Genomic DNA, 17,405 nt, shown 5'->3' with positions numbered 1-17,405 from the left:
GAGTACTTGTCACTCAAAAGGGGGTTCTTCAGAACCTTTGTGATGGCAATAAAGTGATAAAAAAATATGAAAAATGAGCACAAAACGAACAAAGTAAAACATAAAAAACTAGGGGGTGGAAGGCGAGTATATTTCTAGTTTTTATCCATTTTTTATATATGAAGGGTCAGCGAGATAAGCGGATCTCACTCTCTAAGGTGCCAAAGTCCAGATAAACGACCTTCTATACGAGTCGCGTACAGTCATCCTTCCCCTAGTTTTAGCTTCACCCCTCGTCAGTTTTATTCTCTTCATGACTCTTTAAATGTTCGTTTAACCGGCTCTTAAAGGGGAACTCCTTGCTGCAGTGTGGGCAGGGGTGTTGCCTTCGCATTATGTGGACTCTACGATGGACCTTGAGGTTGGACCTGGTGGTGAACCCTCTCTCACATTCGGCACACCAGAAGGGCTTTTCTACCTCGTGAACCCTCTGATGCCTCACCAGGTTGTTCTTCTGCTTGAAACAATTGCCACACTCGGTACACTGATAGGCCTTGTCTGCCGTGTGCAGTTTCTGGTGATTTAGAAGGCGGGGCCCCGAGCTGAACTGCTTCCCACACTCCGAGCATTCAAACAGTTTCTCAGTGGTGCCCATGTGGACTCTCTTATGTTTGGTCAGCTCGGCTTGACGAAAGAAACACTTACCGCAGTCAGAGCAGACCGGATTCCCGCCGACATGAGTCCGTTCGTGTCTGAGGAGCAGCGCCTTGTGAGCGAAGCGCTTCCCGCAGAGGATGCACGGGTATGGTTTGTCTAAGGTGTGGAAGCGCTGGTGTCTGGCAAACTTGTGCTGGTCCACGAAGCACTGGCCACAGTGGGTGCAGGTGAACGTCACCGCCTCTTGGTGGATCCGCTGGTGGCTGAGCAGATTCTCTTGGCGGGCGTAAGATTTGCCGCAGGCCGAGCAGCAGAACTGTTTGGAGCCCGTGTGGACCTTCATGTGCTCAGCGACGTTGGACTTGCTGGAGAAGCGTTTCCCGCAATGCGAGCAGGCGAAGGGCTTCTCTCCTGTGTGGATCCTCTCATGGATGATGAGGTGTGAGTTGCTCGGGAAGGTGATGTTGCACTCTGAGCAGTAGAGGACCCTGTTGGCTTTGTGTATCCGGGCATGTGCCGTGAGGTCCGTCTTGTTGCAGAAATCAGCTCCGCACTCCAGGCAGGACATCTTCTTCCCTTTGTGGGTTTCGCGGTGCCGCACCAGGTTGCCGTGATTAGTGAAGTTTCTTTTACACACTGGGCAGGCATAGGTGGTCTTCGATGACTGAGACATAGAGCCCACTTTGTCCTGCATGGGTTTGGTCTTCAGCTTGATCTCAATGCCTTCAATGTACTCTCCAGTAATGGTAAAAGAGTGAATGTCAGAGTCCGTGATGGTCCCTTCGAGTATGTGAATCCCTTCAGGAGGGAAATCTTCCTCCTCCTCCTCTTTAATCTGAATAGATAGACACTGTGTGGAATCAGTGGGTGGAGAGAGGTCCACGTTGGTGGTATCTTCCTCATCAGGGGATTGGGGTTCTTCCTTTATCTTTACAGATGGACACTGTACATGAGCTGGGGGGTCTAAGATATTACCGTGTTGGAGATTCCTCCTGCCACATGTGAGAGGATCCTGCTTTATCTGAATCACGGAGGAAGAACAGTCATGGTCAGCTGAGAAGGGTTCCAACTTAATCTGAGATGCTTGAGCATGGGGTAGGTCTTCTCCTTCATGCAAGCAGGGCTCCTTCTTAATACGAGATGACATATGCCTTCTATGATCTGCAAGGGTGGACTGCTTGGTGTCCTGGAGATTGTGTCCTGATTGGGAATTCTTCCTAATATGACTGGATGTGAGTTTGTGATTGGCAGATGTAGAAGCCCCAGTTGCTGGAATGTTGTCTTTTTGAAATGAGGGGGTGACCTCATCATGTGTACATGGTCTAAGACATCTGGGTGTGGGAACGTTAGCACATTCTTGATTTGGTAGAGGTTCTTCTTTAATGGTGGCCTTATATAGTGGAGTATTGCAGTCAGAGTGTGAAGACGTCTCCTCCTTGATGATCATGGAGAACCGTGTTGTACATGTAGAGCTTTCTATGTGACCTCTCACCGATTCCCGCTTCTTGTCTGTTGTCCCAGTCCAGGTGGTCTCTTCCATGTCTGTTGTCCCAGTCCAGGTGGTCTCTTCCATGTCTGTTGTCTTAGTCTGAGCCTCTTCCATGTCCATTATTGCAGTCTGAGTCTCTTCTATGTCCACTGTCTTAGTCTGGGTTTTTTCTGTGTCTGTTGTCTCAGTCTGGGTCTTTTCCATGTCCCTTGTCTCAGTCTGGGTCTCTTCCGTGTCCCTTGTCTCAGTCTGGGTCTTTTCCGTGTCCACTGTCTCAGTCCGGATCTCTTCCCTGTCCCTTGTCTCAGTCTGGGTCTCTTCCGTGTCCGTTGTCTCAGTCTGGCTCTTTTCCATGTCTGTTGTCTCAGTCTGGGTCTTTTCCGTGTCTGTTGTCTCAGTCTGGGTCTTTTCCATGTCCCTTGTCTCAGTCCGGGTCTCTTCCGTGTCCCTTGTCTCAGTCTGGGTCTTTTCCATGTCCACTGTCTCAGTCTGGGTCTCTTCCATGTCCCTTGTCTCAGTCTGGGTCTCTTCCGTGTCCACTGTCTCAGTCTGGGTCTCTTCCATGTCACTTGTCTCAGTCAGGGTCTCTTCCATGTCCCTTGTCTCAGTCTGGGTCTCTTCCATGTCCCTTGTCTCAGTCCGGGTCTCTTCCATGTCCCTTGTCTCAGTCCGGGTCTCTTCCATGTCCCTTGTCTCAGTCCGGGTCTCTTCCATGTCCCTTGTCTCAGTCCGGGTCTCTTCCATGTCCCTTGTCTCAGTCCGGGTCTCTTCCATTTCTATTGTCTCAGTCCAGGGCTCTTCTATGCCCATTATCTCCATGTCCCTTGTCTCCGTCCGAGTTTCTTCCACTGCCATGTTTCTTGAGGCTCTCCTACTTTGGATCTCACACTACTGCTAAGCTTCAGATCATGCTACCGTGGTGAGTATTTATAAAGGTCTCCTCCTGTAACACATGAATGAACTCCGATGTAATGGCTCCCAGATCATTGGTGGCTTCTTGCTGACCTGCCAGAAAGAAGGAAAGAGTAAGAACCACCACCACCCGCTCATGTATGGAGCAGCACAATAACATGACAAGTTATAGGACTTCACTTTTAGTATGTAACCCCCCTCCCCCTAGTGTATCTGACATTGTTACCTTCATCCTCCATCCCACTTCGTGGTCCTGCCCCATGCTGCACAACAACGGGGGCCCTCTGCCTAGTGCACACTGCAGCTCCACTGATTCCTATGGATGATATGCACTCCACAGGATGGCTGGAGACCGATAGAAAAAGAACCAGACTGGGATGTGTTGGATACAGAAGCTGTGCGGTGCTGGGTACGGTTCCCACCTAACCAAGTGACTACCCTGGGTTCTCTAACCAAGTGACTACCCTGGGTTCTCTAACCAAGTGACTACCTTGGGTTCTCTAACCAAGCCCTCAACCTGTTACGACTTGTCCAGTGCATTCCATATTGCATCCAGTCCTGTAGAGTGATTGACCTAACCTGGAAAAGGTCTTCTCCTCCTAACTGTTTTGGCCAGCAATAGTCTTTGGATGAGGAGTTCCTAAGTAAGTGGTCTGTTCCTGTTGTGGACCCAGCCATTTTGTGTCTTAAGAAGCTTTTGTTGAGGACATCCCCGTGTTTAAAGACCCGGTGGATAAAAGGCTTGGCTTTTTAAGGACTTGTATTCTCCTCACAAGTCCTCCCCTGCAACCAGCCATTGCAACCATATCCTTCTGGTAAACCTTAGCTGGCTGGTCCAGGGTTATGTCCCAGGGTTCCGGATCTATACTTACAGATCTTTATGGAGCTCGTGCTGGTGCCTCTACTTTGTTGATGGACCCTTAAACTCAAATGTTGGTCTGTGGAGCATCAGTACAAGAAACACCTCTTGCATACGGTTTTTGATGGGAACAAATTTTTCAAGGAGGCCACCATGGAGAGGAGTAACCTTTTACCCCAGAAAAATAGGGCAAATCCCCACCTGGGAAACCCTTTTCTACTGAGGCAAAAATAATTCCCTTTGTTTCTCTCAGATATTAAGGTCGAAGGAAAGCCAAGCCTGGAACCCAGTTCCACCTTAGGTCTGGACCCCCAAGTGAGCAAGTCCACCTGTCAAACTGGGGATATTTCTTTTGTCCTTTACAGCTATCTGATCCAAAGACTTTTCAGAGACTTGGCTCCAGAATATTGTATCTAGGTGCTACAAACTGGAATTTTGGTCTTTGTCTACACCCTACTTCATGTTGTCAAATTCGAAGATTGGCGGCTCTTCATGCTCTTCCTGCTTCCTCTCTCGAGGGATCACAGCCATTGTCCTAGAAAAGGAGAGGTTTCAGTCTCAATTCAAACTGCCCCATATTGGAACTAAAGTTTCTCAACACCTTCTTACTGGTTCAAAAATTCCATATGGAATCTGCTCGGTCAGCCATTGCTTCCTTCCATCAAGGAGACCTACTGGTCTTTGTGGACATCAAGGAAATCTACTTGAATGTCCCCATCTTCACATTGCAATAATGCTACCTGCATGTAACATTACCCTTTTTGCCTGTCCACTGTATCTCGGGTCTTCATATAGGGGCTAGCCCCTGTTCTAGCTGCTTCACTTGAAGATCATCTCCATAATGGAATATCTTGAAGACCTTCTTTTGAGGGAACAGTCGATTAGATTGGAGTGGAGCCTAAACCTCCAAAAATCAGTGCTGGAATCCCTCTCATTAGAGTATCTGGGCCTGATCTCCTTTTCAAGGTTTTCCTTCCCCTGGACGAACTTCAGCCTCGGACATTGCAGGCCAGGAGCCAACCGACCCTACATTTTCACATGGAGGTCTTGGGCCTTATGGTGTCCCCCTACGAGGCAGTTCCATATGTCCAAATTCACTTCAGACAATAGAAAGTCATTATTATGGCAACATGAGACAAGAGGGTGTGGTTTCTGGACTGTCCTATGACTATCAGGATCAGGTTTGCCCTGGCTTGGTGGGTTACAAGTTTGGCACTGGAATCGAGAAAATCCAACCTCCCAATGGTTTGGAAGGTGCTCATGGGAGATGCCTGGTATCTTCACAATACAAGGGATCTGGTTGTTGGAGGAAACATGTCTCCTGACCACTATTCTGGAGCTCAGTGTATACAATTATCCCTTCTACGCGGGACTTCTGGTCTACGAGGTCACCTGACCAGTATTCTGGAGCTCAGGTTACACAATGATCCTTTCTACACGGGACTTCTGGTCTACGAGGTCACCTGACCAGTATTCTGAAGCTCAGGTTATACAATGATCCTTTCTACGCAGGACTTCTGGTCTACGAGGTTCAGTCAGACAAAGCCATGGCAGTGGCTTACATCAACCATCATGGAGGAACAAGAAGTCTGGCAGCTCAGAGAGAAGTGGATCTGATTCTGACTCGGACAGAACATCATAACTCAGTCCTGACCGCCAGCACATGCCAGCCATGGAAAACCGGAAGGTGGACTTCCTCAGATGACAGTGTCTGGATTCCAGAGAATGGTCTCCCCACATCGAAGTGTTTTAAGACCTCTGCTGCAGGTGAGGAATGCTGGATGTGGACCTCCTGGCTTCCAGGTTCAACAGCAGGGTTTGTCTCCAAATCTACGGATCATCTGGCCATGGCAGTGGATGCTCTGGTGACTGTGGGATCAGTTCAAGGTGATCTAGGCTTTCCTCCCCCAAAGATCCTTCTTCACCTCATGAGTAGGATGGAGATGGAGGGCTTTCCTGTGATTCCCACAGCACCAAACCTGCCCAGCTGGATGTGGTTCTTGGATCACGGTCTGTGGGTCCTCCCAGATCGTCCCAAGGATCGGTTTGCCATCCTGCTTTTCGGTCGCAGGCCTTAATGGTGTGGCTGCTGAAGCTCGGGTCCTGAGGGACGGGTCTCTCAGATTCGGTCATATTCATATGGGAATTGACTTCTCACAAAGTCTACCATCACAGTTGGAATATGAATCTCTCTTGGTGCGAGACAAGGAAACTCCACCAGAGGACGTTCACGGTAGGATGGATCCTGTCTGTTCTCCAGTCTGCTCTGGGTCAGCATTTGGCCTTGAGTCCCATTGTAGGTTAAGTCTTAGCGGTTCTTTCTTCAGGGCTCCTTAGTGAAGGCCTTCGTACTGGGTGTCCCTCACATTGTTCCTTCAAACAGGGTGTAACTCACATTGTTCCTTCGTACAGGGTGTCACTCACATTGTTCCTTCATACAGGGTGTCCCTCACATTGTTCCTTCATACAGGGTGTCCCTCACATTGTTCCTTTGTACAGGGTGTTGCTCACAAAGTTCCTTCGTACAGGGTGTCCCTGACATTGTTCCTTCGTACAGGGTGTCCCTCACATAGTTCCTTCGTACAGGGTGTCCCTCACATAGTTACATCATACAGGGTGTCCCTTACATAGTTCCTTCATACAGGGTGTCACTCACATAGTTCCTTCATACAGGGTGTCCCTCACATTGTTCCTTCATACAGGGTGTCCCTCACATTGTTCCCTCATACTGGGTGCCTTTCTGGTTGCCATCATGTGAGATGAATTCTGGGTTGGTGGCTTCAACCTGTACGGAACCCTTCATGGATCTACACAAGGAGAAGGCTGTCCTTAGGCCATCATCCGGGACATTGTTCTACCACATCTGGGACACTGTTCCGGGACATTCTTCTACCACATCAGGGACACTGTTCCGGAACACTCTTCTACATCGGGGACACTGTTCCAGGACACTCTTCTACCACATCAGGGACACTGTTCCGGGACACTCTTCTACCACATCAGGGACACTGTTCTGGGACACTCTTCTACATTGGGGACACTGTTCTGGGACACTCTTCTACCACATTGGGGACACTGTTCCGGGACATTCTTCTACCACATCAGGGACACTGTTCCGGAACACTCTTCTACATCGGGGACACTGTTCCAGGACACTCTTCTACCACATCAGGGACACTGTTCCGGGACACTCTTCTACCACATCAGGGACACTGTTCTGGGACACTCTTCTACATTGGGGACACTGTTCTGGGACACTCTTCTACCACATTGGGGACACTGTTCCGGGACATTGTTCTACCACATCGGGGACACTGGTCCGGGACACTCTTCTACATCGGGGACACTGTTCCAGGACACTCTTCTAAATCTGGGACACTGTTCCGGGACACTCTTCTACATCAGGGACATTGTTCCTTGGACACTGTTCTACCACATCGGGGACACTGTTCCGGGACATTGTTCTATCACATCGGAGACACTGTTCCAGGACACTCTTCTACATCGGGGACATTGTTCCGGGACACTGTTCTACCACATCGGGGACACTGTTCTAGGACACTCTTCTACATTGGGGACACTGTTCTGGGACACTCTTCTACCACATTGGGGACACTGTTCCGGGACATTCTTCTACCACATCAGGGACACTGTTCCGGAACACTCTTCTACATCGGGGACACTGTTCCAGGACACTCTTCTACCACATCAGGGACACTGTTCTGGGACACTCTTCTACATTGGGGACACTGTTCTGGGACACTCTTCTACCACATTGGGGACACTGTTCCGGGACATTGTTCTACCACATCGGGGACACTGGTCCGGGACACTCTTCTACATCGGGGACACTGTTCCAGGACACTTATCTACATCTGGGACACTGTTCCGGGACATTCTTCTACATCAGGGACATTGTTCCGGGACACTCTTCTACATCGGGGACATTGTTCCTTGGACACTGTTCTACCACATCGGGGACACTGTTCCGGGACATTGTTCTATCACATCGGGGACACTGTTCCAGGACACTCTTCTACATCGGGGACATTGTTCCGGGACACTGTTCTACCACATCGGGGACACTGTTCCGGGACACTCTTCTACATCGGGGACACTGTTCCGGGACACTCTTCTACATCGGGGACACTGTTCCGGGACACTCTTCTACATCGGGGACACTGTTCTGGGGCACTCTTCTACATTGGGGACACTCTTCTACATTGTGGACACTGTTCCGGGACACTCTTCTACATTGGGGACACTGTTCCGGGACACTCTTCTACATCGGGGACATTGTTCCGCGACACTGTTCTGCCACATCGGGGACACCGTTACAGGACACTCTTCTACATTGGGGACACTGTTCCGGGACACTCTTCTACATCGGGGACATTGTTCCGGGACACTGTTCTGCCACATCGGGGACACCGTTACAGGACAATCTTCTACATCGGGGACACTGTTCGGGGACACTCTTCTACATCGGGGACACTGTTCCGGGACACTCTTCTACCACATCAGGGACACTGTTCCGGGACACTCTTCTACCACATCCGGGACACTCTTCTACCACATGGGGGACACTGTTCCGGGACACTCTTCTACCACATCCGGGACACTGTTCTGGGACACTCTTCTACCACATCCGGGACACTGTTCCGGGACACTCTTCTACCACATTGGGGACACTGTTCCGGGACACTCTTCTACATCGGGGACACTGTTCCGGGACACTCTTCTACATCGGGGACACTGTTCTGGGACACTTTTCTACCACATCCGGGACACTGTTCCAGGACACTCTTCTACCACATCCGGGACACAGTTCCGGGACACTCGTCTACCACATCGGGGACACTGTTCAGGGACACTCTTCTACCACATCCGGGACACTGTTCCGGGACACTCTTCTACCACATTGGGGACACTGTTCCGGAACATTCTTCTACCACATTGGGGACACTGTTCCGGGACACTCTTCTACCACATCCGGGACACTGTTCCTGGACACTCTTCTACATTGGGGACACTGTTCCAGGACACTCTTCTACATCGGGGACATTGTTCCGGGACACTGTTCTTCCACATTGGGGACACTGTTCCGGGACACTCTTCTACATCGGGGACACTGTTCTATCACATCGGGGACACTGTTCCACGACACTCTTCTACATCAGGGACATTGTTCCGGGACACTGTTCTACCACATCTGGGACTCTTCTACATTGGGGACACTGTTCTGGGGCACTCTTCTACCACATGCGGGACACTGTTCCGGGACACTCTTCTACCACATCCGGGACACTGTTCCGGGACACTCTTCTACCACATTGGGGACACTGTTCCGGGACACTCTTCTACCACATCTGGGACACTGTTCCGGGACACTCTTCTACCACATCCGGGACACTGTTCCGGGACATTGTTCTACCACATTGGGGACACTGTTCCGGGACACTCTTCTACCACATCCGGGACACTGTTCCGGGACATTGTTCTACCACATTGGGGACACTGTTCCGGGACACTCTTCTACATCGGGGACACTGTTCCGGGACACTCTTCTACATCGGGGACACTGTTCTGGGACATTGTTCTATCACATCGGGGACACTGTTCCAGGACACTCTTCTACATCGGGGACATTGTTCCGGGACACTGTTCTACCACATCGGGGACACTGTTCTGGGACACTCTTCTACATTGGGGACACTGTTCTGGGACACTCTTCTACCACATTGGGGACACTGTTCCGGGACATTCTTCTACCACATCAGGGACACTGTTCCGGAACACTCTTCTACATCTGGGACACTGTTCCAGGACACTCTTCTACCACATCAGGGACAGTGTTCCGGGACACTCTTCTACCACATCCGGGACACTGTTCCGGGACATTGTTCTACCACATTGGGGACACTGTTCCGGGACACTCTTCTACATCGGGGACACTGTTCCGGGACACTCTTCTACATCGGGGACACTGTTCTGGGACATTGTTCTATCACATCGGGGACACTGTTCCAGGACACTCTTCTACATCGGGGACATTGTTCCGGGACACTGTTCTACCACATCGGGGACACTGTTCTGGGACACTCTTCTACATTGGGGACACTGTTCTGGGACACTCTTCTACCACATTGGGGACACTGTTCCGGGACATTCTTCTACCACATCAGGGACACTGTTCCGGAACACTCTTCTACATCGGGGACACTGTTCCAGGATACTCTTCTACCACATCAGGGACACTGTTCCGGGACACTCTTCTACCACATCAGGGACACTGTTCTGGGACACTCTTCTACATTGGGGACACTGTTCTGGGACACTCTTCTACCACATTGGGGACACTGTTCCGGGACATTGTTCTACCACATCTGGGACACTGGTCTGGGACACTCTTCTACATCGGGGACACTGTTCCAGGACACTCTTCTACATCTGGGACACTGTTCCGGGACATTCTTCTACATCAGGGACATTGTTCCGGGACACTCATTCTACATCGGGGACATTGTTCCTTGGACACTGTTCTACCACATCGGGGACACTGTTCCGGGACATTGTTCTATCACATCGGGGACACTGTTCCAGGACACTCTTCTACATCGGGGACATTGTTCCGGGACACTGTTCTACCACATCGGGGACACTGTTCCGGGACACTCTTCTACATCGGGGACACTGTTCCGGGACACTCTTCTACATCGGGGACACTGTTCTGGGGCACTCTTCTACATTGGGGACACTCTTCTACATTGTGGACACTGTTCCGGGACACTCTTCTACATTGGGGACACTGTTCCGGGACACTCTTCTACATCGGGGACATTGTTCCGGGACACTGTTCTGCCTCATCGGGGACACCGTTACAGGACACTCTTCTATATCGGGGACACTGTTCCGGGACACTCTTCTACATCGGGGACACTGTTCCGGGACACTCTTCTACCACATCAGGGACACTGTTCCGGGACACTCTTCTACCACATCCGGGACACTCTTCTACCACATGGGGGACACTGTTCCGGGACACTCTTCTACCACATCCGGGACACTGTTCTGGGACACTCTTCTACCACATCCGGGACACTCTTCTACCACATTGGGGACACTGTTCCGGGACACTCTTCTACATCGGGGACACTGTTCCGGGACACTCTTCTACATCGGGGACACTGTTCTGGGACACTTTTCTACCACATCCGGGACATTGTTCCAGGAAACTCTTCTACTACATCCGGGACACAGTTCCGGGACACTCGTCTACCACATCGGGGACACTGTTCAGGGACACTCTTCTACCACATTCGGGACACTGTTCCGGGACACTCTTCTACCACATTGGGGACACTGTTCCGGGACATTCTTCTACCACATTGGGGACACTGTTCCGGGACACTCTTCTACCACATCCGGGACACTGTTCCTGGACACTCTTCTACATTGGGGACACTGTTCCAGGACACTCTTCTACATCGGGGACATTGTTCTACCACATTGGGGACACTGTTCCGGGACACTCTTCTACATCGGGGACACTGTTCCACGACACTCTTCTACATCAGGGACATTGTTCCGGGACACTGTTCTACCACATCTGGGACTCTTCTACATCGGGGACACTGTTCTGGGGCACTCTTCTACCACATGCGGGACACTGTTCCGGGACACTCTTCTACCACATCCGGGACACTGTTCCAGGACACTCTTCTACCACATTGGGGACACTGTTCCGGGACACTCTTCTACCACATCTGGGACACTGTTCCGGGACACTCTTCTACCACATCGGGGACACTGTTCCGGGACATTGTTCTACCACATTGGGGACACTGTTCCGGGACACTCTTCTACATCGGGGACACTGTTCCGGGACACTCTTCTACATCGGGGACACTGTTCTGGGACACTCTTCTACATCCGGGACACTGTTCCGGGACACTCTTCTACCACATCGGGGACACTGTTCCGGGACATTGTTCTACCACATCAGGGACACTGTTCCGGGACACTCCTCCACATCGGGGACACTCTTCTACCACATCGGGGACATTGTTCCGGGACACGCACAGTACACGAACAGGTGTCCCCCCATCGCCTGGATGTGGTATGGAGTCTCTGTCATTCCTAGAGGTCCCTGTAGGGGACAGTCTTCTTCTCTTTCCTGGTTCTGGCCTATAGACTCAGGGACTGGATCCCACCTTTCCACATGACACGGAGTCCATCAGGACTTCTCGGCATCAGATTGGTGAGGGTCCCGCCTGGTCTTGGTTGGGTAGGTTCCCCCAATGAGTGTTCAGGGCTGATGATGGGTCCTTCAGGCTGCTCCTTCGGGCCCCCTCTGGTGGGTCTGTCAGCTGATCATTTCCCTGTGGTACCGACCCCTGAGGTTCCTGGATGCCCCGTGTTCCGGCACACTCCTCCTGTGTCCCGGGACAGCACGAGACATAGGCCCCTCCCCTCTGTTTCTTTTATTGGGAGTGGGAGGAGTTATACTGGGCTGTCTCCTGAAGGCAGCAGCATAACCCGACGTCCCTGGACATGCCTCCTGTGTCCTGTATCAAGAAAAGGATTTACCAGCCAATCAGAAATCTTATTTTCTGCACCAAAATCCCAGTCTGATGATTGGTCACAGGGCTACACTGGAGGAACTGATCCCTCCCCCGGCATCAGCCCCTCCCCCTCCTCTCACCTGGTGATGTGATTGGTGTTTGGATCCTTCATCAGGATGTCATGAGGTGCTCTGTCTGCTCCACTCCAGTTGAGGAATGAGTCTAGTTACTGCTCAGGGGCAGTGCTTGAGGATGGCAGGTCAGGAGAGGTGCTCGGGGGCGGTGCTTGAGGATGGCAGGTCAGGAGAGGTGCTCGGGGGCGGTGCTTGAGGATGGAAGGTCAGGAGAGGTGCTCGGGGGCGGCGCTTGAGGATGGCAGGTCAGGAGAGGTGCTCAGGGGCGGTGCTTGAGAATGGCAGGTCAGGAGAGGTGCTCAGGGGTGGTGCTTGAGGATGGTAGGTCAGGAGAGGTGCTCGGGGGCGGTGCTTGAGGATGGTAGGTCAGGAGAGGTGCTCGGGGGCGGTGCTCAGTGACATCGGGCTGGGCTCTCAGCTCTTCTAACCTACAAGTCAGAAAATACATCAATATAAAACTCAGGTGGGAGGAGCTCTGGGAGACATGCTCCTCCCACCACCTATATACATAGAAGATAATGGAGGACCCCCATCCCCACACTGTGTGCCCCTCCTCCATCCCCAGGTGAGGTATGAGGCACAGTTATCCCCCCCCCCCCAAGGTGAGGTATGAGGCACAGTTATCCACTCCCCCCCAGGTGAGGTATGAGGCACAGTTATCCCCTCCCCCCAGGTGAGGTATGAAGCACAGTTATCCCCTCCCCCCCAGGTGAGGTATCAGGCACAGTTATCCCCTCCCCCCCCCCAGGTGAGGTATGAGGCACAGTTACCTCCTCCTGTCAGTTGCTGTCTGCTCCTTTTTATGCTGCAGGCCTCCACCAGAAGTCCCCCCTCCCCTTTCTGGTTTTGCGTTCCACGCTACTTCCGTGTTCTGCGGGTCACGTCCTCAGACACTTCCGGTCTGTTTGCCATCCGTGGATGTATCCCCGCCCTCCCTCTCCGTGAGGCGCCTGCGCAGTACGGAAAATGAAGCCGGCGGAGAGGGTGGAGCTATCCCGGCATGCCTTGCGCCATACACTGCACTGAGGTAGGAGGAAGATGTCTGCCTGACCCCCACTGTCATCACAGGGGGGTAATAATCCATGTAGGTCAGCAGTATTTATTATATATATATATATATATATGGGGAGGAGTGTAATTATATATATATATATATATATATATACACACATACATATATGAGGGAGGAGTGTATTATATTTATATGGGGGGCTCCCTATGTGGGGGCTGGTGGGTATACATCTACAGATATTGCAGGATAGACTCCCAGGAAGACCTAAACCTGATTGGTAACTCTCTAACCTGCCCTGTGGACACACCCAGAATGATCAGCTCCACCCCCTAGGAGCTGCCATCCCGAGGTGACCTAGTGATATTTCAGGTGGTGTGTAGTGTCATAGCTCCGCCTCCAACGGAGATCCCAGTCACTCATAGGCTGCTCATACGTTGGTGGATCTGGTGGGCTCCAAGATGTGGCCCCAGCATGGTGTGGAGGGTCTGGTGGGTATCAATAATCTGATGGATGGGAAGACCTAGCCACAGAGTGGGATGGAGGGGCTGGTGATCCTCCATTAGGATGTCCTGGGGTCTGGTGATCCTCCATTAGGATGTCCTGGGTCTGGTGATTCTCCGTCAGGGTGTCCTGGGGTCTGGTGATCCCCCATCAGGGTGTCCTGGGGTCTGGTGATCCTCCATCAGGGTGTCCTGGGGTCTGGTGATCCCCCATCAGGATGTCCTGGGGTCTGGTGATCCTCCATTAGGGTGTCCTGGGTTTGGTGATAGTCCATTAGGGTGCCCTGGGTCTGGTGATCCTCCGTCAGGGTGTCCTGGGGTCTGGTAATCCTCCATCAGGGTGTCCTGGGGTCTGGTGATCCTCCATTAGGGTGTCGAGGTTTGGTGATCCTCCATTAGGGTACCCTGGGTTTGGTGATCCTCTGTCAGGGTGTGCTGGTCTGGTAATCCTCCGTTAGGTTGTCCTGGGTCTGGTGATCCTCCATTGGGGTGTCCTGGGGTTTGGTGATCCTCCATTGGGGTGCCCTGGGTCTGTTGATCCTCCATCGGGGGGTCCTGGTGTCTGGTAATCCTCCGTTAAGATGTCCTGGGGTCTGGTGATTCTCCATCGGGGTGTCCTGGGGTCTGGTGATTCTCCATTGGGGTGTCCTGGGGTCTGGTAATCCTCCTTTAAGATGTCCTGGGGTCTGGTGATCCTCCATTAGGTTGTCCTGGGGTCTGGTGATCCTCCATTAGGTTGTCCTGGGGTCTGGTGATCCTCCATCGGGGTGCCCTGGGTCTGGTGATCCTCCATCGGGGTGTCCTGGGGTCTGGTGATCCTCCGTTTTAGATGTCCTGGGGTCTGGTGATCCTCCATCGGGGTGTCCTGGGGTCTGGTGATCCTCCATCGGGGTGTCCTGGGGTCTGGTGATCCTCCGTCAGGGTGTCCTGGGTCTGGTGATCCTCCATTAGGATGTCCTGGGGTCTGGTGATCCTCCATTAGGATGTCCTGGGGTCTGGTGATCCTCCATCGGGGTGTCCTGGGGTCTGGTCTCCATCGGGGTGCCCTGGGTCTGGTGATCCTCCATCGGGGTGTCCTGGGTCTGGTGATCCTCCATTAGGATGTCCTGGGTCTGGTGATCCTCCATTAGTGTGTCCTGGGGTCTGATGATCTTCAATTAGGGTGTACTGGGTCTGGTGATCCTCCATCGGGGTGCCCTGGGTCTGGTGATCCTCCATCGGGTTGTCCTGGGTCTGGAGATCCTCCATTAGGATGTCCTGGGTCTGGTGATCCTCCATTAGCGTGTCCTGGGGTCTAGTGATCTTCAATTAGGGTGTACTGGGTCTGGTGATCCTCCATCGGGGTGTCCTGGGGTCTGGTGATCCTCCATTAGGATGTCCTGGGGTCTGGTGATCTTCAATTAGGGTGTCCTGGGGTCTGGTGATCCTCCATTAGGATGTCCTGGGGTCTGGTGATCCTCCATTAGGATGTCCTGGGGTCTGGTGATCCTCCATTAGGATGTTCTGGGGTCTGGTGATCCTCCATTAGGATGTACTGGGGTCTGGTGATCCTCCATTAGGATGTCCTGGGGTCTGGAGATCCTCCATCGGGGTGTCCTGGGTCTGGAGATCCTCCATTAGGATGTCCTGGGTCTGGTGATCCTCCATTAGTGTGTCCTGGGGTCTGGTGATCTTCAATTAGGGTGTACTGGGTCTGGTGATCCTCCATCGGGGTGTCCTGGGGTCTGGTGATCCTCCATCGGGGTGTCCTGGGGTCTGGTGATCCTCCATCGGGGTGTCCTGGGGTCTGGTGATCCTCCATCGGGGTGTCCTGGGGTCTGGTGATCCTCCATTAGGATGTCCTGGGTCTGGTGATCCTCCGTTAGTGTGTCCTGGGGTCTGGTGATCCTCCATTGATGTGTCCTGGGGTCTGGTGATCCTCAATTAGGGAGTCCTGGGGTCTGGTGATCCTCCATTGGGGTGTCCTGGGGTTTGCTGCCCACCAGCCCAGATGTTCATAAATGGAATGAGCAATGAGTGGCCCTCGTACACTCTGTAGACTCTTTGGGTGATTTGCCCAACCTGGGTGGTAGAATTTGCTGAGTCTTGGGGAGTCTAGAAAAGTGGGACTGTACCTTTAAATAGCGATTGCTGCCACGCCCAGACAGAAGAATATTGAGCAGGTCCAAACTGAAGGCCTGAACATCGGACGGCATCCCTTCATCCCCTCAGGTCTTCTGTAGGTTGGCCATTTGTGAAGAAGACTCGAAGGACCTGAAGCGAGTTGTGTGAATTTTGGATGGTGTAGAGCCGAGTTCACTTGAACCAATTTCTCCACCTGTAGAAGTCAGTGTGGAAAAAGGTGAACTCTCCTCAGGTAGAAGCCGTTTAGGGCAAGGAAAAATAAAAGAATCCACCGGGATAAAGATCCTTCTTTAAAAAAAAAGTGGCAGTTATTTTTATCTGAGTCACAATAAAGATCCGTGTCCTTGTGGTACACCTTGGTGAATTGAACCTCCTGTCCCTGATAGTCTTGCCCAATGGTGAGCTCATTTGCCATCATCCACATGTGATACAAGTCTTGAACACGACTTGGGTGACCACTTTCTCTGAATTCTCCCACTTGGAAACTGTAAAGAATCACCAGAACTCTGACGGAAAAGTGAGGTGGGTGACACGGGCCACTGGAGAGATGACATAAGTCACATGGGCTGCTGAAGAGGGGAAGTAGGGGAAACAGGTCACTGGAGAGGAAAGGTAAGAGACATGGGTCACGGGAGAGGAGAGGTAGGAGACACAGGTCACTGGGGAGGGGAGGTAGGAGACACGGGAGAGGAGAGGTAGGAGTCACGGGAGAGGGGAGGTAGGAGACACGGGAGAGAGGAGGTAGGAGACACGGGTCAAGAGAGAGGGGAGGTAGGAGACATGGGTCACTGGAGAGGTGATGTAGGAGACCCCGGTCACTGGAGAGGTGACGTAGGAGACACGGGTCACTGGAGAGATGATGTAGGAGACACGGGTCACTGGAGGGGTGAGGTAAAAGACACAGGCCACTGGAGAGGGGAGATAGGAGACACGTCACTGGAGAGGTGAGGTAAGAGACATGGGTCACGGGAGAGGAGAGGTAGGAGACACAGGTCACTGGGGAGGGGAGGTAGGAGACACGGGTCACGGGAGAGGAGAGGTATGAGACATGGGAGAGGTGAGGTAGGAGACACGGGTCACTGGGGAGGTGAGGTAGGAGTCACGGGTCACGAGAGAGGGGAGGTAGGAAACACGGGTCACTGGAGAGGTGAGGTAAGAGACACGGGTCACTGGAG

At 52.3% G+C, this 17,405-nt stretch overlaps 1 protein-coding gene across 1 annotated transcript; it reads right to left on the bottom strand.

Moving 5' to 3' along the window:
• Window positions 1-109: 109 nt before the first annotated feature.
• LOC149455968 (uncharacterized) lies at window positions 110-13,474 on the bottom strand. The gene is made up of 3 exons (XM_089685547.1): window positions 13,365-13,474; window positions 12,601-13,022; window positions 110-3,130 (listed from the first exon to the last, which is right to left on the bottom strand). The coding sequence occupies exon 3, from the start codon at window positions 2,978-2,980 to the stop codon at window positions 266-268; it is 2,715 nt and encodes a 904-aa protein (XP_089541673.1). The 5' UTR covers window positions 2,981-3,130; window positions 12,601-13,022; window positions 13,365-13,474; the 3' UTR covers window positions 110-265.
• Window positions 13,475-17,405: the final 3,931 nt, after the last annotated feature.

This window comes from Staurois parvus, unplaced genomic scaffold (genome assembly GCF_062004578.1).
Source record: "Staurois parvus isolate SC_StPar_1 unplaced genomic scaffold, SC_StPar_1.0 ptg000380l, whole genome shotgun sequence".
NCBI classification, from domain to species: Eukaryota; Metazoa; Chordata; class Amphibia; order Anura; family Ranidae; genus Staurois; species Staurois parvus.
Note: the sequence above shows the minus strand (reverse complement) of the source record. Positions and strands in the feature narration are given on the sequence as shown.